Source organism: Candoia aspera, chromosome 9 (genome assembly GCF_035149785.1).
Source record: "Candoia aspera isolate rCanAsp1 chromosome 9, rCanAsp1.hap2, whole genome shotgun sequence".
NCBI classification, from domain to species: Eukaryota; Metazoa; Chordata; class Lepidosauria; order Squamata; family Boidae; genus Candoia; species Candoia aspera.
The window spans coordinates 12,095,436-12,121,712 of NC_086161.1; the positions used below are offsets into that span (position 1 = coordinate 12,095,436).

At 40.0% G+C, this 26,277-nt stretch overlaps 1 protein-coding gene across 1 annotated transcript in view; it reads right to left on the bottom strand.

The window, feature by feature from the left end:
* Positions 1–10,666: 10,666 nt before the first annotated feature.
* Positions 10,667–26,277, bottom strand: part of TCF7L1 (transcription factor 7 like 1) — a 61,696-nt gene continuing 46,085 nt past the window's right edge. The window contains exons 5-12 of the mRNA XM_063310871.1: positions 20,629–20,761; positions 20,248–20,350; positions 17,717–17,800; positions 16,250–16,393; positions 14,908–15,067; positions 13,602–13,709; positions 12,464–12,524; positions 10,667–11,793 (exon numbers count right to left, since the gene is read on the bottom strand). Coding sequence (XP_063166941.1) covers positions 11,360–11,793; positions 12,464–12,524; positions 13,602–13,709; positions 14,908–15,067; positions 16,250–16,393; positions 17,717–17,800; positions 20,248–20,350; positions 20,629–20,761 — 1,227 coding nt within the window. The 3' untranslated portion in view covers positions 10,667–11,359. The remainder of the gene's footprint in view (positions 11,794–12,463; positions 12,525–13,601; positions 13,710–14,907; positions 15,068–16,249; positions 16,394–17,716; positions 17,801–20,247; positions 20,351–20,628; positions 20,762–26,277) is intronic.

A 26,277-nucleotide genomic window follows, 5' to 3' on the forward strand; every position in this document is an offset into this window, starting at 1 on the left:
TCTTAGCCAGGCTTTCTTGACCAGATCACAATTAACTGGGTTCAGGCAGTGTACAGTATTAAGGCATAATATTGTTTGGTTGGTTTTGATTTCTGCATATAGTAAGAATTGAGCCAAAGTTACTGGCACCTGCAGTTCAACATCTTCTCAGTGAATCATTTTAAGGCTGAGATTGTAAAGTTGGTTTAACTCTTAGCATTTTTAGACTTCAGAACACTGCTGGAAGCCTCTCATGTTTGGGAACTCTCTCATGGGTTTAAACAAAGGGGCGGGGGATGGGGGGAAGAGAGAGATTATCATTGTATCTGATTTTAAAGCTCAGGAAAGTGCAGAGATTTCATTCATGACTTCAAGGCAGGAAGCTGTGGTTTTGTGAATTTGTACAGCCACTCTGCAAACCCTCTGAAATTCCAGTGACTGTTAGGCCTGTTTCAGGAAAGCTGCCATTTGGATAATTAGAAACTTTGTCAGATTTTTCCCCTTCCTTTTCTGCACAGAACAGTAGCCTGAACAGGAATATTCCAACAGCACAGACAGACTGGTCAGCTGGCCTTATCTATGAGTTGGTTACATCTTTTAATATTTTCCAGAAATGCTGTCAAAATGCTGTTTCTGAAGACAATGCATTTCTTTAGAATCAGGAGACTTCTTATGTGTATATAAGGGGAAACTGTTTTTCATCTGGAATTAAAATGCAGAGAGTTCTCATTTATTTACTGCAGCCAAGCAAATTCATCCAGGAAAATGAGGGGCTCACAATATCCCCTCCTTGCATTAACTGCTGAATATGCTTCATAAACAAGAGAATTGGGGATAAAGTAGGTGAATCATTATTGTAGGAAAGGAATTGGCTGGCCAGATTTGTTATTTATGGTTTTTATATCCCACTGAACTCCCCAAAGACTTCTGGTGATTTACAGATGTGTTGTTGAGTTTAAATGTGTTCCTCTTCTGTGCATAATGGTGCCACTGGAGTCCTTTTTGATTAGGCAGACTTATAAATTGAATGAATTTATTATTCATTATTATTAATATTAAGATGTCATTTAGGACAGCAAGCTATTGTGACTTATTTAGAAATGGTTTAAAACAATGGCTTAGCACAAGATCTGGACCTAGCTACGGGTACTCACGTTGCTAAACCATAAACCATGATTTATGAAACATTTGACTGGGTTTATCCAACATGCTAAGCTAAAAGCAAACAACCCACATATGGCTTAGTGCAATATATGATCCAGCCATAGTCTTGTGTCAGTTCCGTGGACTCCTTACCTGAGAATAAGTCCCAATGAGCAAGGTGAGAACTATTCCAATTACAATACATATCTTGATACGTCACTATATCGAATTGCTGAACAAGAAGCCATGCTCCAGGAAGGCTTCAAATAGATTCTGCCTGTCCTAGCTGATTATTGAGGGCAGGCATCCTTAGGATCCTGGCCCTGCAAAAATGAGGGACCAAAAGGCAGATCTTCAGGCAGTGGCTCCAACACCTCAGAGTTGCACTTGGCCCAGAGAGGTTAAAACACCTTGTTCAGATGAGCATTTAAATGTTAGTGGTGGTGCTTGGGTGCCTTTTTGGGGTGGGGGATTTTATCTTGTTGACTCAGGATTTATAACATGGGTGTTTGTGTGGTCTGTGTTTGATGGGATTGGATTGGATTCTGTTTCTACTGGTTAAACTGTCCAAAATTCTGGGAGGGGGTCGTATTTAAATAAGTATGCTAAATAAGGCCAAGTTCACTCTTTACACAACATTCTAGTCTCAAGTGTAGTTGGCTGTGGTCCAATTCAGGGTCTTTAACTGGGTTAGTCCATTTAAGCACAGATTAGCATGTTAGGCAAACACATCTAAACATTAAGAAGGGTAATTGTCATGAATACCGATCAAGACCACGTCTGTGTTCATACAACAGGTGGAGCCACAAATCAGCCAAATGTTTTAGCTGAGTGTGTTATAGGAACCCAGCCCATGACTGAGTGTATCATGCAAATCAAGAAAATTAAGTAAATTGAGTAAACCATTATTACATTAACAGTGTATAATCATATTTGCAAACACAGCCCTTCAGTGCTGTTTTATTGGCTGACAATCTGGCAGTGATGCATGGGAGGGCCCCTTTAAAAAAAAAGAGTAAAGAAAAAGAGAGCTGCTTTGTTGTGCTGTTTGGAATATACAATGCAAAATGTTACATGCACGCCACAGGGAAATGTTTCAGAAATCCCACACATATATATCTGTGGCACTCTTACTCCTCTTGATTTGGGTATTATAGCTATGAATGTTAAGAATAATATAAAAATATGATTAACATTTACAATACAGGGACTCTGCTCAGTAAACAGGATCAGATTTTTTATTCTTGTCAACTGTTTGCAACTTGGCTTTCCAAATTAGAAACAAAAATCTTTGTGGACTCATGTTTTTTTTCCCCAGTGTTCAGGATACATTTATAAACACACAACACGGAATAGTCACATCAGTACACCAAAGCTGTCTTCCCAGTAAACTATACTAGGCCTGAAAATAATCCCACATCTAACTGATGCAAACTGAGGCTAGCTTGCTGGCTCTAGGACAGCCATGATAAAATAAAAACAAATGGAGCAATGTGGTTTTCATGTCACCATCTAGTTAGACACAGCTTTAATCTGTTGAGTAACAGAGCCCTGTGCCATGGATACATAATTAATGTTTATTGGAAAGCTCCAGGTTGAATGTACTGTGATTTTTCAGTGTCAAAGTAACAGCTGCTGATCTGATTCCCATATCTAACTTCTGCAGCATACTGGAAGGTATGACTGGCAAGTTTTTCTTATGGAAGTGTTTATCTTAGTTTCTTCTTGCTGAACTCCATAATTCTATGTTGAATGCTAGGGAGACTAACCAGCCTCTTCTTGTGGAGTCCTCCTTCCTCCCCATCCTCATGAGACTACCATTGGATGCTCCTGAAGCTATACAATTGCATTCAAAGGAGCAGAGTTAATTAGCTCCTCCTGCTGAATCCATTCATACAGATACTCAGTTTCCAAGTATTCTGGGAGGCGATGTAGTGCGGGAAATCTATGCAGAAGTTTCAATTACCTTTAAAAGCTGGAAGGGAGATGAAGCATACTGTAAACAGATCAGGTTAAATAGTTTTATATTTCGATGTCTTCAAAATGAAAGGAAGGAAGGGTGTTATGTTGTGTATGTGTGTTCTTTCTAAAATACCCAATTTTACCAACTAGGATAAGATGCATAATTCTTGAACTGTCATTAGAGATGGCCATAACACTTCCACATAATCACAGTGCTGTCCAGGATTGATAAAGCTCTCTAGGCTGTTTCCTCTGCTGAGGCCGATCTATCCACCAGTTCCTCCATCAACCCACTGATCCCTTTAATTCAATCCAGGCCCTGACATGCTGCAAATGGAACACACAAGCACACTACTGAAAAAGGCTGGCTGAGCTAAAATATGATGAATCATGTAACTTAGACAAACATCCTGCAGAGAAGAGAGCAACCTTCTGTATCACTGGCAAATCTGACAGTGCTGGGGACAGGTCAGCAAGTGGGTGAGTAGAATGGGTGTGTTGCAGAAGAATTAAAGGATAGACTTGTCGGGAGAAAAGACAATCACTTGTATTGTTTCTTAAAAATGTTTCTCAAAAACTCCATCCAAATGCATCTAAGTTAAGTGCCATCTCCTGACTAATCTACACAATTATAGTATCCACAGACTCAATTCATCCGGGGCACTGGTTCTCACACACTTTGGTCTCAGGACCCCTTTACATTCTTAAAAATAGTTGAGAACCCCAAAGAGCTTTGGTTTACATGGATTATATCTATCAGTATTTACTGCATTAGAAATTAAAACTGAGATATTTTTAAAATATTTGACTTCGCAGGCCCCCTGAAAGGGTCTTGGGGACTCACAGGGTCCCCAGGCCGACTTTGAGAACCACTGATCTAGGGCATTTGGGCTGTCACACTACAGACTTCCTCAGTCAGTAATCAAGAATGGGCAAATCTCATCCAGCAAGTTAAAGGGAAATTAAATGGGAACCCGCTCTCATTGTTCCCCTATTCCTAGCCGTGGCAGCCCCAAATCCATCCCTTGATGTAGTACCTCCCAGATGTGTTGGGACTGGAGCATATGGCCATGGAGGCTGGGAATTCTACAGTGTTGAGTCCCAACCCATCTGGATAGCATCAACTGGGCCAAAGGTGCTCAAGAGAAGAGCACACTTTGAAGCCTCAGGAAGAGCAAAGGGAACTGTCTTTCATTTGATGTAAACTAAACCAGCTTCCCAACAAGGAAGACTTAAGTGACCAATAATACAATTCTCTGGCAGGTAAATCAATAAATAGAATAGGCTCAAGGCCCTTTGCTGAGCTAGGTGGCTACCCTTTCCAACTCAGAAGTGGCGCATTGTGCAAGGAATCTTAACATCCACAACTCAAGACTATATGGGACACCAGGGTTAGCCGCCCCATCCTCCCAGAATCACATGCACACCATGACCACTTGGCACTTGCCCATGAAATCAGCCTGCCAAGCAGGCCCATTCAGGATAAGACAATTAAGTCTTCACCTGATCAGAAGCATCTAAGCACAAATATATCAACCATTTTCCTCCCCAGAGGATTAATTTGGTCAGAATAGAAGATCAAAAGAAAAACAATTAGCAAATTGAGGAGTTTAATGATGCTAATTAAAATGTATTAAGCATAGCTTCTGCCCCCTGCACCAGCTGCTTGGGCAGGCAAGCCAAAGGCTGGGGGAATCTTTTGCTTTGCTCCAACATGTGGAGTTGGGAAAGAGGACATCTGGCATTCTTCCCCTATGGTCTGTCACAAAAGGTGGGATCAAGAAAGCCTCGTTTGCTTGTACTTTGCAATGGGCTTGGGTCTGAGTCCCTAATTATTTCTTGCTCGGCAACTTCCCTTGGGTCTTCATTAGGCATTTCAGTTAGTAAGGGGGGGAAAAGAAGTCTGATCTGAAGAGACGCACCAGAGAGGAAGACATGGGAGGATGCCTCTCCTGCATTGACCATGATTAGTTATGCAAGCAAAGGTAGCAGAAGTAACTCTCAGTTTCAAAAGATACATAAAGCTATGAACAGGGACCCAGATGCTACCTGCGCTTGGGAGATTTTATAACAAGCTCTCAGGAAAGAAAAAAAAAAAGATCTACCCAACTCAGGCTTTTAATGAGATGGCCAGTGGATCCCCAAAGAAAAGCAATAATAAATTGAGAACCTGGCTACCTACATTAATTTCTACAGTTGGAAAAGCAGAACAGAACAATAACACATTAAGATTTGGCAAGACGGAAAGAGGAAAACAATAAGAAAGGGCCACACAGGCCTGTGTGTGTTGCTGGCCCAAGTTCAAGCAGTTGATCCCCGGGAGCTGCAAGACGGGGTGTGGGGAGGTAACTTGAGACCTACCATTCATTTCTGTTAGGTCTGTGCAGCTGCTGAAGAGAAAGGAGAGACTGATCATTTGTTTATTGTTATTTTTTAAGAGTCCATTCTCTTGCAGGACTGTCTTACATCCAATGTCCCTGCCCTTATTGCCTGCTCTTGCTGGCATTAAGGCTACTTAGGGGTACTGATGAAGGAAAAACACAGAAACTAGCCATGGATTAGTTTAGCCATTATTTATTAACAAAGCCCCAACTGATTGGGTTCAGAAGTTACTGTAATCCAAAACATAACTGACAAGGGACCTACCCATGGGCTTGAACACCAGTGGGAGGGATACTTATCAGGAGTAAGGGATGGTGAGAAGGGCACAGAGTAACATTCATATCCATCAGTATTTCACAGATTAACTACAAGGTCATGCTGATAATTTCCTTATCAAAACAGAATTGTACAGCTAACTTGATTTGTTATGACCGGCAGTCAAAACAACATATAAATTGATTGATATAGTCAACTTGGGAATGATGAATGTTATATTCCACACATCTGAAAGGCACCAGATCAAAAAAGACTTAATCTAAGTAGCCACTGCTTGCTGCTTATTCATTGGTATGCCAGAATTCTGTATTTCCAGACATGCAAACACACTTCATGGGAGAGGACACAGTTTTTTGTGTTTCAAGACCAAAAGCCAAGACTCTGCACAAAACAGCACTCAAATGCTAACTATACATTCAGGAAAGTCTAGCTAAAATCTAAGGCTAACAAAAAGACCATTCTGGAACATTAAGGCTGAGCATAGCATGAGCCACTATCAGAGAAATATAGAGGTCCAACCTAGATATCATAAAATATAGAGATTTAATGCTACCTAAGCAGAGGAACAAATGGCATCCTTGTATATTTATTTGCTGGAGCTTATATGCCACTCCAATCCAACAGGACTCTGAGCAGCTTGTATGGACACAAAGCAAAGTGTATAGCACGCAGTCAGCCCTCATAAAAACCTTCTCCCATACATGTAGTAGAAATAAAACAATGAAACAATTTAAATTACATACTGTATTTTCATGATACCCCAATGCCCAATGATAGGACTGGCCCTGAATGCAACACATGGAAGATCTAAGAAATCTTGGTGGAGGATGTTTTTCAAGAGGACTTTTTATGTGCAACTCCTACAGCTACTACTAGTTTTCTGGAGCTTGCAGGCTTCGTTCTCCATTGCTGCTCTTGAGACAAGACAACCTCCTCATCGGGTTGGGTCTGGTTAGAACTACACTTCCTGAAAAGTGACATCAGAGCTTTATCTCAGGTCCCACCACCACCACAAACACAAATAATTGTTATGTTTTGCTGAATCTCACCTGAGAAATTAATTCTATTTTGCTAAGAAACAAGCAGAGCAGGAGAAATGCCTGAAGGGCTGAGAGTGAAGGAGTGAACGTCCAAATTAGCAAGCAAGTCATTAATGAAAACTTAAGGTTTAGGAGTACTTAAAAATGGCGGAGGAATGATGTCTGGGTACATTTTGTTGTTGGTTTAGAGACTGAACTCAAGTCCTTGAGAGTTTTCAATTCAATTTAAGTTTGGTCTAAGATACTCACACTTTTTTTCCTATTCAGCAGCAGGCATGTGGTCTTGTTTGTTGACAAAGTATTTTGACCCCAATGAACAGCTAAATGGTTATCAAAATGGGGAACGTATCAAATACTAAGTGATGCAGAATGTTTGTAAAGTCCTGAAGGGGAAATGTAAGCAAGCAGCTTTCTGCTCTGGTACCTTATCTCCAACATCGCTAAGAAGTTCTTATCAAACAGAGGCCAACCTTGCAGTCAGCCTTGCAGACTGAGCTTTTTTACTTTTAAGGGTAAAATGAAATTCCTCAGTCCTGCCCTTGCCTTTTTATGGGCACCACGTCAAGGGACCATTCAACAACCACTAAGCTCCATACTTAGAAATAAAGCTGCTTTGGTTTATAAGAAAAAAAAAAGTCATATTCCATGATCAAGAAATACCTTTATTGGACTAATCCTAAATGCACAAATTTGTGGGCAAACTTTGGAGCATTGAAGTGATGCACTCAAGATCTATGTGGTTGAAGTGGATGGTGCTGCTGGAATTTGTCATCCATGGCACACAGATGAGCAGCTGTGAAGGATGTGGCTACTGTGTCTCTGCAGCAGATCACTTAAGTGTGCAGCAACATATGCACAATCATCAGGATGGTGCAGGGATCCCTTGGGTTTGTTCATTATACCAGTGGGAAACAATGGAGGGGCAAGATTTATTTCAAGATTGGGTGAAATTACACCTGATTGTAACTCATTATAGACCTCTTACATTTGCAGCAGTAATTAGTTCTTTAGCTTTGCTTTTAGTGATGCCGAGAAGATGAGATGCACATGTTTGCAGTGGTACTGATGGGGTAGTTATTTTCCATATTCTCATCCCATGAAAATATGCCAGTCAAGCAGGAACCCTACTAATGACTTCACGGTAACTTCACTGCAGAGCAACTTCACTGATGAGTGTGCAATAAGGTCAGGCTTTACACTGCCTCAAAAATGGCTGGACAATGCCAGATGAGGCTGTAACTCAGCAATGAGTATCCTGCCACAAAGAAGCAGAATCATTAGCTACTGTTAGGGGTGGGGAGGGAGAGATGCAGTGATTGTGCTGGCCAGACAGCTTTTACGACAGGTGAGAAAGCAGAGAACCCAGACCAATGAAATGACTCGATGCCATGCTATCTGCTACTCCTTCACAGGAAGCAGACAACATGGCCCTAGACACAAACCCCCGAGCTATGGTTCCAGTTTTATTTTGACTGCAGAAGAAGCCCAATCCCAACCCATCACAGCAAAGCAACTTTGCTTTTGTTTTTTTGAAGCAGCATTCTAACAGATGTTCTTTTCTGTATGGGAAAATGCAGCGTAAAACAAAGAAATATTCTGCTAAAGCTCAACATCTGTTTGAAGCTGTCTGGCCCTGGGTCAGACTTTAATTATTCTGACAGGTTGCTTCATGCCCTTAATTTTCCATGAAATCTGATTCAAGAGGCTGCTTGTCTGCAGGCAGCTCTTGGGATTCTCAGAGCAAGGTTGCACATGACCCAGGTGCTCTTTGCCAGATACGCAATGTTTCCTTGAGACATTTCTTCAAACCAATTTTTGCTTTTCAGAAAAAAGGAGCCATTGTTCAATGGCTAACATGGAAACTTAGCATCCTGTTTTCTGTGGAAATACATTTTTAAAAATGATGCAGCCAATGTTTTTAAAAAAGATTTCAACAGGCATGGCAGATATTATTTCCACCAAGGTTTTGATTTTTTCCTTGAAGCAGCACCCAAGACATAGGGAGAAATCAGTTGTATTTGTTGTGTTTTCTTCTGGACTTGCCTTGCTGTCGCCGCTTCTTTTACTGGATATTAAATTACTGATCTACTAGGGATATTCAGTTCTTTTTCTGTTTTTTTCCTCTATCAATATGTGTCTGATATAATAAATTACAAGCACAAGCATGCAAGCGTGCTTCCTTTTCCAGGCTGCAGCTGAACCATCAGTAAATGCTACTATTTCGCAACCTTTTAAATCCAGGCCTCTCTGATCTCCACAGGATTTGGCTCTAAAAGCATGAAGAGATTTCAGACATACAGAGAATTGTACCTTACAGCCCCATTAACCTTGCATACCAATGTTTTGACTAAGTCACTGTCACTAAGTTGCAGTTATGCATTCATACATGCATGCATGAAACAAGAGTATGCAACATTTCCAACACTTCCAAAGCAAAACACTTCCAAAGTATCAAGCTGTAAGGCCAATCCACTTTAGATGGCAATGTGCTTCTGCTAATGTCTGTAATACTAACAATACAGTCCCCCCATTCCTGAGGGGGAGCAGATGGAAGCTAGAGAGAGATCACCTTAACTTCAAGGTCTTCCATTTGGGTGAATGTGTCTCTGAAATATTCAGATAGATCTTGGCAAGAACAGGCAATAAATATCCCTCTCGCCCCCACCTCCAATATAGACGTTATTCAACATACACAGTGATTGCAAATGAATTGGAAAATAGAGTAGAAGCTTAATTATATAGCATTAAATTGCCATGATGGTTTTCAAAGTTTTTCAGGCTGTGGAATGTTAGAACTATATGCCAGATTGGGAAATCAAAAAGATCCAAGAAAGCAATGGCTATCTATATTGCAGCCAACAAGATTACAAGCTGGATGCATCACTGCACATTGAGCTCAGCTCGGGGGGAGACGTTGTGGGACACATTTCCAGTCACAGTAACAGAGAATGTCTTTGTGTATTGCCTCACACAATCACCTGAATTCTGTATGTATATAGGATACCATGCACATTTTATTGTGTTTACAGGGAAAAGCTATGGTGTAGCCTGTCTAGAATTAGGTTAACACTAGAAAAGCAAGACGGTTGAAAACAGCGTAAGATGAACAGGCAGGTAACAAGACATCCTGGTAAGCAGTCTTAACATTTTGGCAGCAGTTTAGATTTCATACTCCAATTAAAGGAGCCAGAAGCTTTCATGGGGAAGATGACATTTGTCTGGTGTTTTCAGTCACTAGGTGAATGGTCTTGGTAGCGGGCATTATCTCCTGGCCAACCGTACCACTAATACCCAATTGGCTAGCTGAGGAAACAGACTATTGGTCCCCTTACATTGAAGACTATAGATCCATAACCATGTTTCTCATTCTGTTCACTTTGTGTTTGGCCTAACCAACTTCTATGCAAGTCAATTACTGACTTTCTGCATCTTAATCCTCTCCCCCCTATACTGTCTTGTTTTTAAGTGTGGAGAGTCATATTGCGGAAACAAGTGTTGTCCAGAACATGACTGGGGTCTTTTTCAGTTCCCTAGAGCATAATGCACCTTTTTGTGCCCTCCCCGATTTCGGATATCCGGTCTCTCAAGATCTAAAGAGCGCGCTTCAGAAGAGTTCATCCAAACAAGGTGTACAAATTATTTCTTCATATATACTTCATAATGATCATTAGGGAGGGAATTATTTATGGCCCAGTTCTGGGAATTAACAGGACCAAAATTAAAGTGGACGGAACCAACAGACAGACAATGTTAATATAAAGGCATCAGTTGCAAACACTTTTCCTCTTCATGCATACCCATGAAGGGAAAAGGAGGGGCAGAGTGCAAGATGGAAATACTTAAATGTAAATTCCGTTTGCTCCTCATTGAACACTCTCACACAGCAAGTTAAGATGCAGATTTATTTTCCTTTGTTAAAATAACAGGGAATTTCCCAAAGCCTATTCCCCTACTGCCTGATACAGAAAATGATTCTGTAAGGAAATAGGATGGATTGTCCTACCGTTCTCCCGGACAGTCACTCCAGATTACAAGAAATGTATTTGGCCTCCCCGAGGCTCGGCAGTTCTGAATATGACAGTGAGGTACTATATTTCTTGGTATTGTGTCTTCTGGTAAATATTGGAAGTCTCTTAGAAGAAGAATGGAACAGCAGGATGAGAGGAGAGTTCATATAAAATAAAACACTGGCTGGCCAAGGGAATGGGGAACAGCAAAAGTTAGCAATATAACAAAACATGCAAACACCACTGAGAGATGATCCATCTGTACAAGTCTACATGCCCAAGAAGTACTGACAGAAACACAAGACTTGGCTTGCGTTCTTCGTTTTCTTTTCAGGGTTTTGTTAGAAGTATTTTTGTGTTGTGGTGGTGGGTTTTTAAAAAAATAAAAAATAAAAATGGTCTTTAGACAGACTACTGAAAACAACTCTGAGAGTAGAGCACTTTCTTCCTCAAAAGTCACCTTACGGAGGAGTTCAGAAAGGGTCAAATATTGACCAATAAGTGGCTTTGTCTGCTTCGGAATATCAACTGGGGCTTTTCGCAGGGAGGCGAGACGATGGGGAACCTTCCTCACTCGGCTGGCTTGGTGACCAAGGACAGCGGCTGGGCCTGCAACATGGCCAGGGCAGCCTGAGGAGACGGCATGGCAGCAAAAGTCGGAGGCGTGGTCAGGAGCGCTGTGGGAGGCAGGGAGGTGAAGGGCAGAGCCCTGGACAGGAGAGGCGACTGGCCAGTCGAGCTGGAGGAAGAGGACGCAGCCTTGCTTGGCAAAAAAGAGGCCGAGTGCAGAGACAGCTGGGCCCTGGCTTCGGGCTTGGTGGTCAGGGAAAGGGGCTGTGCTTGCTCCGAGTGGGTGGCAGCGGGAGCTGCGGGCGACGCCAAGGCCGTGGAGGGGGTGGCCGGAGAATCTAACATGCTGCCGTGAGAGGAGGCAGGGCTGTCACAGGATTTCTCAGCTGACAGGTATGACACACAGGGCTTTTTGCTCTTCGAAGCCATCGGATCTGTTAATAACAAAGACGGTGCACGTGTGTTTATTCCTTCCCCCTCTCCTGCTCTCTGCTATACCTGAAATTATCCCAATCCCTTTTAACTCCGTAACAGTTGGTCAGGCTAAAAACAGTGGTTGAAGACTGAGCCATAAACTATGCAGTTCCAAATCTCCCACCATGATGTCAGTGGCAGATGATGCTTCTTCAGCCAAATAGGGGAAGGACTGACAGGGTTAAAAGCAGTTTGCTCCCTTGGTCGAAACACGCATTCCCCATTCTGAGAGCTGCCATTCCCCGTCAGCACTGCAGTAAGGGCCACATCAAAGCAGTCTTTCCACAGCACCAGAAATACTATTTTCAGTTATGACTCTCCAGAAGTAATCTTACGCTCTCTTTGAATTTTGCCTTCAGGAACCAGCAACCTGGAGTTTTATTCTTTCTTCCTCAATCTATCCCTTCAACATCTCTGTTTCTCTTATAATCCTTGATGTTGTAAGATATTCCTACACAGATCAGGAAGCTAGGTTTCTTAAAACATTTACACTTCACTCAATTATGAGAAACTGTTAAGACAGACAAATAATAGCAATTTTGATCTATCCGCTTCCTTTTATTTGGAGGGGGGGATTAGTGCTGTTATACTCAATCAGGACCAGACTGACGGAGTGGCGATGGTACTTACTTCCTGTTTCCTGGATATGTTGCTGAGTTTGTTTCTCTCTTTTTCTTTTCTTTTTCTTACCCTGAAAGTGAGAAATTGACAAAAAGTCAGCATTAGAAAGAAAAGTAAGCAGCAAGGTAAGACTTACACTGTAGACTTGATTAGAAAAATCCACTATGAGATAGTTAAGGAGATAAATACCACACACAACAATTTTAGTTGAACAATTCACTGGACAGTACGACAGCATGTTTTTCATCATCTGTAACTCATGATGAAGACGACCGCCGTAATAAAAAGGTGGTCGTCCAATTAAATATATCTTGCAGAAAGACTTTGTTTATAAAAATAGAAACATCTGCTTTCATCAACTCATTTAAAACCAACTATCTAATTGTTTCTAATTGTTCACTGAAAAGCAATGCATTTTCTGTAAATTATATTAAATTCTCAAGATCAAAAAAGTCTCAAATGTATTTGAAGTGTCAAGAAACAAAAAATAAACATGGTAACTCTAACCACAAGTTTTATTTAGGGAAAAGAAAGCAAAAGCCCAGAAGATGGGAGGCTTAACAATGAGATGTTCTACTATGTATTATTTGGCCATTCCATCATGAGAATTTTATCCTTTATTGACTTTACTGTGGATATGGTGACAATGAGAAATTTCCAGTAGACAACAAATAAAGGCAAATGTTGAGAGCAAGCAAAAATATTTTCTCAAGAGGTTAACTGATTCTTCATCATTGTTTTAAATTTCTTAGTTTGCCCAAATAAGAGACTGTTAGGATATCTTGTTGTGACTCATTTTAGAAATGTATAGGCAAACGTTCCCTGAATATTCAGAAGTGTAGCTAACTGACTCTCTCATTATTCCCTGCTGCAATTGGCTACCTATTCCCAGCCCTTAACATTATTGTCTTTGTGTTTTCTTTCCTCCACATACTTCTGTTTACTTACAACTTAACCTTGAAGACAATTCTGAAAATCCAACACTAAGTGAAAAATATTTAATTGTGCACAGTACAGTGGATTGTGGATCTGTAGATGCAGAGTTCAAGTTCCCAGAATCAAATTTGGATGATGATGATGGACGATGACGACGACTACTACTAGAAGTACCACTGTTGAAGCATACGTATCTGCAGTTATGACTTACATAGTTATCTCGTGCAGACCAAGTGGGGTAGAGTTGAGAATGAAGCTGTCGTTCCTTCCGTGCTAGCTCGTAGTATTTGGCTTGCTCTTCACGGGACAATGAATGCCACTGAAGCATATAAAAATACATTGTAGTCTGAAAATCTAATAAAGCTTTAAATGGTGATTGAAAATTAAGGTACTCTGCATACAAAAGAACTAAACTTTTGTCATTCCACTTTCAACATCATACTGAGAAAATAATTGAAGGCATATACTGTATATTTGTAGCAACTTAAAGCTAAAAACAAAGCTTTGACTGCTTAGTTCAAAGCAAGGTTAAAGAAGTTTAAATTTCTTTCACTCTTTTATTTCCTCATCAACCCCTCCCAATCTTTGGGGATTGGGAAATCACAACACTACAGCAACAGGCAACATCAGGCAGCCTGTACATGTACAAGAACCACCTGGATGCAGCCTCCCAAACCTTGTTAGCCCACATCTTTTCAGCGAAAAGAAACAGAAACTGTCATGCTTTTAGATCCTATGGAAAAAGTTGTTCAGCCCTATACTGCATGGCCTCTATTATCCGTTTTCTTTGTCATGATCCAGCTCTTTTCTATCCTACTTTGCCGTCTTGTCTCTTGCCCTTATGCATTCCTGGAACCTGACGCTTCTTCAGAACCGCCTTTAAAAAAAAAATTATCCTGCCTTTATTATTTTTATAAATAACTCAAGGCAGTGAACATACCTAATCCTCCTTCCTCCTCCTCTTTTCCCCACAACAACCCTGTGAGGTGAGTTGGGCTGAGTGGGAGTGACTGGCCCAAGATTACCCAGCCAGCTTTCATGCCTAAGGCGGCACTCAAACTCAGAGACTCCTGGTTTCTAGCCCAGCACCTGAACCACTAGACCAAACTGGCTCTCTGCCTTGTGCCAGAGTTTCTGCCATTTTCCTTTATTTTTCCTGTTCCTCTAAGTTCTTCAGGTCCTCTTTCTCAGCCCACTACACTCTCCACATCCTTTCCTTAGCCATTTTATTTGGACTCCTTAAAATTCACCAATTCCTGGTTTATTCTCCACCATCAGCTACTCAATAAACAAGGTATTTTTGCTCTTAAGGCCCAAGCGTAAATTTGTAATCCCAGACAACTGACAAACCCATTCTATCTTGTCAGAAGATGGACTTTAAAAGTCCTTAGAATGACATTATTAAACTGCACAAAAACAATACTGTCCATTAGTCATACAAGCAAATCTTGAATGAATGAAGTAGGGCCAGCAGCACATGACACAAATGGGGCAAAGAATCAAGAGTCTGCTTATACCCTTCTTCCTAGGATCTGGTTGATAGCAGCGCTCTCTTTCAACGTACACTCTGCCACAACCTTGGCTCGCATCTCCTTCATGTACAACATGAACGCATTCAGCGGCTTCTTTATATGGGGCTTCTTCTCCTCTTCTTTCTTGACAATAACAGGCATTTTTCTGGAATAGCCACATATTTCATTACAGTCCCATAATCCACACATCTATGCACTCTTTTTCCACCAACAACTTACATGGAACAGAAAACGTGATGGTCAGTGAAGGATTATTATTTCTAACAGACAGTCACTATTAGAAGGTGGTTAGCTGCTTAATGAAGTTTCATTTCACACCATGTCTGTTGAGTCAAGGGTACAGAAGAATAGTGCTGAAAATGCTGCATCAATGAAAAGAATCTTCACTTCACAGTTATGGCACTTTGGAATTTTTAGAATGTGCAACATTCCATAACTTTGACAGCTGATGGAAGAGGAATACAATACAGTACATGATGGCTGTTCTCATATGATTACAGTTCATAAGCTGGAGCGGGGCAGGGGTGACATGCACATGTGTAAAACTTGCAACAAAGATGCAGTTATCTGCTCTATCCCATTTATTCCAACCATGTCACATGTTAACAAAAGCCCTGCTGGCATTTTACCTAATCTAAAAGGAGTCAAGGATTCCAAATTGGTGTCTGGTTCAAGAAACAGAAAAGAGTTGTTTTCATTTGTTTAAACAAGTTAGGAAAAGCATGCAGAGCACAGCTTCTGGATTTCTTTCAAACTCCTTAATAACAGCTCTGTTTTCAGAGTTGTATAACAGAGAGGGAAGGTGTGGGAAGGAAGGGGCAGAGAGCTTATAATCAGAGGCATCAGCAACTATCCAAGCTACTGCCCAACTGCCTTTTCTGTAGGGATGTACTGGGGAATTATTTTTCTCCACACAGCTGGAGGCTCATCTGGCCCTTTTTGAACTTGATCATTTTTTTTCAAGCTTCTCTCCCCTCTCGCCAGATCTGGTTCTGTTGTGTTCAGTTTTCAGGGAGTTATTGTGCTGATGAATAGCCAGAGCCTCAAGCCTCTTTGCATAATTTCTTTCCACCTTTCTACTGGGCTGGAAAGAATAAAAAGAAAAACAATGTATCCCAGAAATATCCGTTGAATTAGTTGGGCCTGTTTTATACTGCACAGTAGACGGCACAGTCAGGTTGCACCGTATTGGGTTTGTGAGAACATTCATGTGTTCAAGTACATTGTAAAACATATTAAGAAATAATAAACTGATAGCAACCGTTTCCCCATTATACATTCCACAAATGAAGGCATTCAGGCAGCAGCCAGCTAATCTATTACTTACGAGCTTCCTTCAGGACTCAGGCTGGACGGTGTTGGCTCTTGTTTAACAATAGGTGACACGATGGTGGGATGCGGGATTCCTGAGGGATGAATTCCATGAGCAGGAGGAGGAACCATATGAGGGGAAAACCTGCTTGACATCAAGCTGAAGCACAAAGGCAGTATGCTGAAAACAAATGCATCTAACTATTTCCATCACTATCACCTATTTATTATTTCTTCACACCCCTTTCCACTTTCCTTGTTTTCCTATTTCTTCAGCATCTTGCCAGAGCCCCGAAAGAACGGTAAAACCCAAGGTCAATGGCAATAACCAAAGGCCAACTTATGAACAACCAATTTATTGCGTTAACTACTAAGGCAGAGATAACTACTTGAGGGGAGGACGGATTTTGGTCCTGTCCTGTATAGGTCACATCTTCTAAAACAATGCTTAAATAGAATGGATACCTAATTTTATTCCTTATTAGAAATTTCTATTCATTCTGATTTTTGGACTTTTCTCAGTCAGAAGTCAGCTTCTCCAAAATGAGGTCCAAACTGGCAAATTATTGACTCATTGCCCTTTCCCCAAATCAAGTCATATCTGAGGGTATCGTTCCCTTATTTTATCCCTGCAACAATAACCTTGTGAGGTGGATTGGGCTAACACATCCAGATCACCAAATTAGCTATGTAGTCAAACAGGGATATAAACTAAGTCGAGCACCTTAACTGTACTGACTCTCAACTGTTCAGAAATAAGGAATCATGAAGGTGAAAAATGGCAACAGCATAGTCTAACAGCTGCAGCACTGCAGAATACTGATGATTTATAAACTACAAATGTAGAAGACAGCATAAATGCCCTTCCTAATAAAGGTTTAGAGCAGTGTTTTTCCAACTGTGTTCTATGGAATCTTAATGGTTCTTTGAGAACTTGATGAGGGTCCCATGAGAGACTAAACCCACCCAACCCCCGCCAGCAAAAAAGTTCACTTGAACCCAGCCAATTTTCTATCAGTAGAGCTTTCTCTGTTGATCAGGGGTACCAGGAATTTTTCTTAAATGGGGGGGGAAAAAAGTTTACATTTCAAAACCCCTGTTCTAGAGAGTGCAAATTACTAAATTAATTCAGCAAACATTTTTTTCCCTAAATTTGTCTCTAATGTGTAAACTACAGCAATTCAAGTATCACTGAACTGTTCATCAGGTAGCCCTCTAAGCCTAACTCCTACAGTGGTAGGTAACTTGTATTTGGGCCACATCAGGTCAGATTGCATGTTGTCTTTACATTAATGCATACTTCCTTCATGAAGAAAAATGTCTCCCCACATATAAATAGGATTAAGACATAAAGGATGTAGAATTTCCCTTATGAGAGAATAGATGGGCATGTGAGTTCTCAACCCTAGTTTGACATGGGATGCCCAGATACAGTTTTGCTACTTCAGAAAGACTTAGGCCTAAGATTCCCACTTGAACGCACCTGGACATTGAGGCATTCATAGCCAAGGCAGGATATGGATGTCTAAACCCACCTGGAGGAATGGAATACACTGGCTGTCCTTGCCTAAAATAGATGAGACAAGTTCTCTTCATTATGATTGCCAAAAATACATTTCTTATCCTAAATTACAAAACTTATCATTTGACTGCTGATAGGATCTTAGAAATTATATATGCACTATCCAGCCTTTATTCCTCCATGAGTCCAATGAACACACATGGAATTTATTATAAAGTACCTCCTGAGAATCAAAGATTTTTTTAAAAGTAATATGTGCAAGTATCTGCTATTAGTCTGTGCTGCAGAGCTTCATCATCAAACCCAGATTCCCATTCCTTGGCCAACTTCCCCCATAACTATCTTCCCTTGGCAAAATCCCAGATTAATTGAACATTACCTTAGAAATAAAAATCAAATTAGCTTCTCCATTCAGTTCATCATAGATGCCCTTACCACCCAGAAGCTTCAACTAGTCCAGAATGTAGCACAGAAGCAGTAATGGGCATGTCTCAGTATCCCCATGTAACACCTCTGCTTTACAAGCTGCACTGGTTACTGGTTTGCTTCTGGGTGCAATTCAAGGTGCTGGTTGTTACCTATAAAGCCCTACACGCGTAGGACCTGATTGAGGGGCCAACTATCTCCTATAGCATCTGCCTGGCCAATTTGATCCTGCAGGATTCCTTCGATTAAACAATGTCATCTATTGGGACTACAGAAGTGTGCCTTCACTGTAGCAGTGCCTGCCTCTGGAATGAGGTTCTCCCCAAGATCTCGATGGCCTCCCATTAAGCTGTTGTTTAGAAGAACTGTGAAAACCTGGCTCTTCATCCAGCCCTTTGGCAAGGAAGAGTGAGACCCCCCACTTCTTCATCTTTGCCATCTTTTATCTATCTTTTATTAATTTTGTTGTAATTCCTGTGATTGTTGAGAGCCACCCAGTTGTTGAAGGTTGGGCGGCATACAAGTTTAATGAATTATTACTACTCCTACTATTGCAGATGTGCAAGAAAAAGCATGAATACAACAGAGGCCTGAATCAAGGCACTCTTATATGCAACAAAACCCCAACACTTAAACATGTGTTAAAACCTGAAGCAGAAACCAGATCTGAAGAATGTTTACTGAAATAACGAACTGTCATTTCATTCTTTTTCATGACGTAAACGTAAAGTAACGTTCTGCTCTTGATAACATGTTTGCAAAATAATGCTTGTTTTCTGTGCAGCCTAGTTCTCTCCGGGTCTATCAAGACTATAGTTCTCAGAACTCTCAGCCATCATGACCAATGGCACTGAATTCTGCAAGCTGGAGCCTCAACATATCTAGAAGGCACCAAGCTGGGAAAGGCTTCTTTGGGACAGTCACGGCCTAAGAACTTAAGGTGAAGAGTACAATATTAAATGCTCAAGATGACTGGAAGAATGTTGCATTTCTCTCTGAATAAAGAGCATCTAAGTAAGATTGAGAGCCAGTTTGGTGTAGTGGTTAAGGCATCAGGCTAGAAATCAGGAGACTGTGAGTGCTACTCCCACCTTAGGCACAAACTCAGCTGGATGATCTTGGGCCAGTCACTTCCTCTCAGCCCTAGGAAGGAGGCAATGGCAAACCACTACCGAAAAACCTGCCAAAAAAACCCTGCAAGAACTCGTCCAGGCAGTCTCCGAGAATCAGACACAACTGAATGGATTTTTTTTTATATAGAAAGGGATATTAAAACTTGAAAGCTGTCCTTCTAGGATAATGGCGGGGGGAATCCATTAATTAATTGAAAACTCATTAATTAATTGAACTCTAACACATGTTCTTCTTGCTATATTGATCTAAATTTCCAGTCATATCTGCACTGGCCGGATCTTTTCAAATTCTTCTCAAGCTTCCTTGTGATATTATGAATACAATGGGGTATTGTATAATTTATATTAATTAAATCTTTACATTATAATAATGTATTTATTTTTCTTTAACCCTTATTTATTTAAATGTATTTGTATTCTCTTACTGATCAAGTTAACACAAATATCGACTGTAATTGTAACGATATAACTGTAGAAATCCCAACTATGCAGGGTCACATTTATTACTCTGAACATCACTTCAAACTCAAACGTGCATTTCTTGACTCCTTTGTGCTTGCAGGCCTTAGCCATACAGCATGCTAGTGACCTTGGGACTGACCTAATGTATTTCAGCAGCTTGTTTTGAACATAAAAGGCGAGTTTGAGCTTCATAAATAAAGGATGTCACACGGATGGAATATAAATGTGACGTAATGTGCACCTATGTGTGTTACATCTTATCCTAACAAAGTAGGGAACTATAGAGAAAACGTCTCTTGAGCAGGTGAAGTTTGGTTAACTCAAAAGATCACAGCACCTGTGGCTTCATGAAACTGATTTATTTCAGAAGTAACACATGTTGAGGTCAAGAACTTTGTACTGACCGAAGAACAACTCCCACTGTAGGAGAAAAACAAAGCAAGAAAGGATATTTAGAGTGGCAATTCCTACTGTGGCACGAGCCATCCCAAGGGATGAGGAATTTGTCCAATGGCACCAGAAGACAATGGATAATAAGGAGACAGTTCTGAAGGGTGAGGTGGTCGTGGAATTCCTGATGATGAAGAAACAGTAGCAGAAGTTAAGAGATATAGTCTCTCATTAACATACTTCTCAATTCCTAATTGGAATCCCTACCTACCCTTTAGTTAGAAACGTGTAAATAACTTTTTCTTTCCAGAATTTCACAAAATATCTGCTGATAAACTTACATTTTCATTTTGACTCTTTCCCCCCTCAATTTATATATCCATTTAATTGTGCTTTTCTTCTGGCAATGCACCCAAAAACTCTGATTGGCTTTGGAACAGGCTCTGATTTTCAAAAACTCACCTGTCTTTGGGTCAATCTCTGGGGAGAGATGGGAAGGTGGTGAACCCGGTGAAAAGTGATCATTACTGTAGGTGATGAGTGGTGTCAATGGGTGCATGTGATGTGGATGTTGAACTACAGGAACTTTGTTTGACTACAAGAGAAAAACAAAAATGTATTTGTAGTTAAATGCAGTATTTATTTGTATTTTTAAATCAACTATTACCTCAAAAAAAGGGGGGAAGGGGAAAAATAATTTGGAAGTTGACTTTTATATATTTTTTTATTTTATACACACACATGGCACAGGCTTAAAATAAATGATCATCTAATACATGAAACAAAACTACCAGTATAGAAAGGGCTATTTGGTTTGCGACGTGCTTGACTTTTCATCATTCTAACATATCTCTCTACTCATCCCTATATTCAGATCATTTATGAACAAATAAAAGGTACCAGTCACAGCAGAGATCCCTCACACAACTGCTAACTTCCCTTCATTGAAAAAGCTATCCATGATTCTATGACTTCTAAGTTTACTCAGTGGCCTTTTACAAGAAACATTGCCAAAGGTGTTTTTTTTTTAATGCCAAAAACATGTTCTGATATCCAAATCACTTCTACTTGATCAACATTTTGATCAAGGTGCTTGCAAAAAACTGTGCTGATGTTTCCCCAGCAACATTGGTTCTCCTGATCAATTAATTCTATCTTTAGCATTGTTTTCTACAACTTTACCTGGAACAAACATTAGGGTAACTTGCCTATTCCACTTTTTAAAATGGATTATGACGTTGACTAATTTTCAGGGCTCCAATTTTAATGTTAAGTTGCTTATTTTGTCAGTAGATCAGTAATTTCACATTCAAGTTCCTTAAGAATAATCAGCAGTGATTCATTTGAGCTCAGTCACTTGTTAATTTTTAATTTGTTAATTGGTCATACTAGTTCACCTCTTGCCACCTCTATTTCACTCAGGTCTTTAAGTTAAAGAAGTTCAGGGCACCCCACATCTTCTGCAGTGAAAGAGACACAAAAATTATTGGCCATCTCTCTTTTAGTACACCTTTTACTCCTTTATTATTTAAAGATTCTGCCCATCTTCTTTGCTGGGTTCCTCCTACTGATAATTTCTTTCACTCTCAACATTCCAGCCGTATGCTCCTCAAAAATATTTCCATTTCCATTTCTTTTTATTCTTTCTCACTGCACTTTTGTTTTTTCCTTTTTCTTCTTCTCCTTTCTTTGTTCTATTTTCTATTAGTTGGGGTTAGTTTTTATGTTCTCTTTAAAATATTTAATAAAATGTATTTTAAAAAATATTTTCTATTTGTCTTATCAACAAATTTATTTTGCCACCATTTGTACTGATATCTATTTTTATTTTGGCAAGATTTCCATTTTTCCATTTTTAAAAGGAGCTTTCTTGCTTTTTACAATCTCCTTGACTCTACTCATAACCACATCAGCATTCTCTTGGACTTGTTCGTACCTTCTTAAGCTGTCCAGGCCTGCTCTAGAGAATGTCCTCTCATTCCTGCACAATCTAGGAACTGGATCCAAAATGAAAACCTGAAATCACTTCATAAGAGAAGCACAATAAACCACATACAACATTGGGAAGTATCCTACTCTAGAAGTATAAACAGCATCCTTATACCTGGTACAGGTACTGTACTTCTTTAATTATTTTGCCTGAACACTCTAAGAGCTGCTAACATTCTTCAGGATCTTATCATGTTCACTATTCTTAACCCAAACTAGTTGTGGCCTAGTCCATTCATTTTAGGACTACCAGATCATTTCTGGAAAAAAGGCTGAAGGTTTTTTTGTTTTCCACTGCTAGTACATGCTGTAAAATAGTTGAATAGCACACCACTCATCTGTCTTAAAACAACCATGATGGCAACAAGTCCATTTTTCTTTTTAGCCAAATTCAAATAGTTATGACACAAGCTATTTAGGACTTTAAAAGGGCATCCTGTCTTTCTCTCATATATCTATATCTATATCTATCTATATCATCTCCCACCTTTATTATTTTTATAAATAACTCAAGGTGGCGAACATACCTAATACTCCATCCTCCTCCCACAACCACCACCCTGTGAAGTGAGTTGGGCTGAGAGAGAATGACTGGCCCAAAGTCACCCAGCCGGCTTTCATGCCTAAGGCAGGACTAGAACTCTCAGTCTCCTGGTTTCTAGCCCAGCACCTTAACCACTAGACCAAACTGGCCAAGCAACAAGATCAATATTGGAGGCCTTTCTCCAGGTCCTATAACTTTGGAGGCAAGGGAGGTGGCAATCATTCTGAAGGTAGCACCCTCACTCTCAAGCCCATTTTAGGGAGACCTGCTTGGTGCAGTTTTTCCCCCCCAAACAAATTTTAGTGACACTTACTGTCTTTTTAAAATTGTTGTACATGTCTCAGAAAGGTCTTTAAAGTAATTCAAATAAAAGCACTCAGTTCTGATTACAGAAAATATTCAACATTACTTTGATAATGAACATTAAATATGTATTTCCCATGAAATTTAATTATGTATAGCAACAGAAGGAAAAGCCACATTTAAGTAGACCTTGATTTCTGGCGATTTCATGGACACATCCATGCTTAAATGAAACCACATACAATACAGATAAGCAAATGGAGCTATTGGGTGGGTAACATCCCTATGTTAGAAAAGCCACAAAGGCTTCCTTTTAAAACTACATGGCCATGCATGCATATCTGATTTTTTAATTTATTGAAAGTAATGTAGAAATTCTAAGCATGCTTAGTTGAACAAAACTTTCCAGAATCAATATCCTTAGTGACTAATATAAAAGGATAGTGTTTTTCTGTTCCTCAATTATATATGCATTTTTTTTTCAGAACAGAAACAGAAAATTCATATTCTGCCTCAAGATATATGATAAGGCAGGAGAAAAACCTTTAAAATTAAAGTATGTGATGGCTTCTTTACACCACTATATTATATTGAATAATGCAGAATTGAAGTTGGCCTGCAAACTTAATGGCTCAAATATTACAGTTTTAAAATTGGTACAGTATGCCAATTTATGATAAAAGGCTGTACAGTAGAATTACTAATTTTTTTTTTGTAGCTTTCTCACTTGACTTCAGAAAGCCCAATGATTCCAATAGGTTAGCGAGATTTGTAAGGAATTCATTCATGAATTCACCAACAGCAGTTTAATGAAGTGAGCAATTATGCTTTACCTAAACTATTAAAATTACTTAACAAGATGGATTAGGAAACAAACTCTAATTGACACAGTGGTGAGAAAGGCAATGAAAAAAGACCATTCCCTTTGTACCACAGACACTTTCTTTTCTCTATCTCCCAGTAAGTACAGATTCAGTATGAGTTAAAGCAGCAGATCATCAAACAAGAATGCACTGACAGCCTCATGAATTCATGCTAGCAGGTTGTAATGTGGTGAAGTCATTCTTTTCTATACTCATTCTTCTTCAGAAGGTCAACTAATTATGCAAAGCTATTTTGTGACTTTGTTTCTGGCTCTTCTTTCCAGTTACCAATAACTTCCCTTGAATATAATTAATATAACTCCATAACCAATTCCAAAAGAATTATATATGAATTATTAATTATTGTAAATGGGCAACGATCCTTGAATAAAACCTGAGATTAATGTGCAGAACCCACATTTCAAGTGCCCTGATATTCCATGTGTTTGAGTCATTTATTTACCACCAAGCAAACCTGCATTTCCTTACTGGGTTAATTTCAATTCAGGAAAGCCAAAGCAGAATTTCAAACCCACATACCACAAAAAAAGTCAACTTAATGACTAGAGAGGATTACAATATACATAAGCACCCGTGCCCACATATGCGATGTCATGACTGATCTTGCTGCTGCATCCCCTTTCTGATTTCTCAACTTTCACTTTGAACTTTTAAAACAAACTTACACAACAAAATGGTTCTACCTTTCTAACTTCTGTGAGTCCTCAACCATTTTGAGTACAGTAAATAAGTTAACCTGGCTTCATTGCCATTGCTCATGGTGAGTGAGGAAGCCATTTAAAATGTATTCATACGGTCAGTAATACAGTAGCTTCACAGATGCACACTAGATTTGTATACACAAAGCTCAACATTAAATCTTTAAGAAAGCTGTACTTAGCAAATCAATCCCTCTTGGAATTTTTAAGATTCTCACTTCAGGTAGAATTCTTAGGGTCATTCTCTTTCCTCTGCCATAGTAATATACTGTATAAATGTTCTCTCTAAAAATATTTCATTTTACTTTTTAAATCATAGGTTATTACAAATCAACTACAGCAGTATAATTTCTGTCATCATGAATGCTCTGAAAAATCTCTTTCAGCATGAATACACTGGAAGGCTTTGGGCTGCATGACACAATGCAGATGAAGGTTGTTCAATCTGAAGTAATGGGGGCACAGGGAGGAGTTGAAAGATCCCTTTTGGTTAATTGAGAGTATCACTGGTTTGCCTTATTTTGCCATTCAAACAAAAAATTCTTCTAGTGATATGTTATGTTGGACTCATGAAAACTTAAGCAGAAATTCAAAGCCTGAGGCTCAGATATTTTAGACACAGCTGCAAGATATCATGCCTTGAAAATTAATTGTCTCAGTTTTCAATGGTTATTTTTCTCTTAAGTTTCTCTCTGCTAAACCAAAGAAAACTTCTTTAGAACACTTGTGGTACTGATGAAAATGCTCTTTGTAACAAACTACATGTGAGCTAGATAACCGACATACAATAAATATATAAGGAGTAACACCATCTTTCCTTTTTATTTTTTTAATTAGAAATTCAATTTTCTTTATGCCCCACCCTGAACATAATAGTCTTAGTAACTCTTAACTGTAATTGTGCTGAAGGAGGATGGATGGATATATATAGGCAGCAGCAGACATGGGAGGAAGATCAAGCAGAAGTCCCATGGCAAGACTAGACCCTGCACAGGATGTACCATCGACAAACAGCTGAGGTGGTTGACACTGGGAAATCCTACCAGTGGCTGGAAAGGGCTGGACCATAAGATAGCACTGAGGTACTGATCATAGCAGCACAAGAATAGACACAAAGCACCAGATCCATAGAAGCAGGGGTCTACCACACTAGACAGGACACAAAATGCAGACTGTGCAGAGAGGCCTCAGTGACAGTCCAACACATAGTGGCAGGGTGTAAGATGCAGGCAGGAACAGCACACACTGAATGGCACAACCAAGTAGCTGGCATTGTGTACAGGAACATCTGCACAGCATATGGGTAGACCCTCCCAAGTCCAGATGGGAGATTCCACAGAAAGTCGTGGAGAATAACAGGGCTAAGATCCTGTGGGACTTCCAGATCCAGACAGACAGGTAGGTACTGGCCAATAAACCAGACATTGTGGTAGTAGACGAGGACCAGAAGACAGCAGTGGTGATAGATATAGCGGTACCAAGTGACAGCAACATCAGGAAGGAGTATGAGAAGCTGGAGAAGTACCACGGCTTGAAGGAGGAACTAGAGAGGATGTGGTAAAGGCCAAAGTGGTCCCAGTGGTGGTAGGAGCACTCAGGCTGTGACTCCTAACCTGGGAGAGGGGCTCCAACAAATCCCAGGAACAACATCAGAGCTCTCTGTCCAGAAGAGTGCAGTGCTGGGAACAGCTAA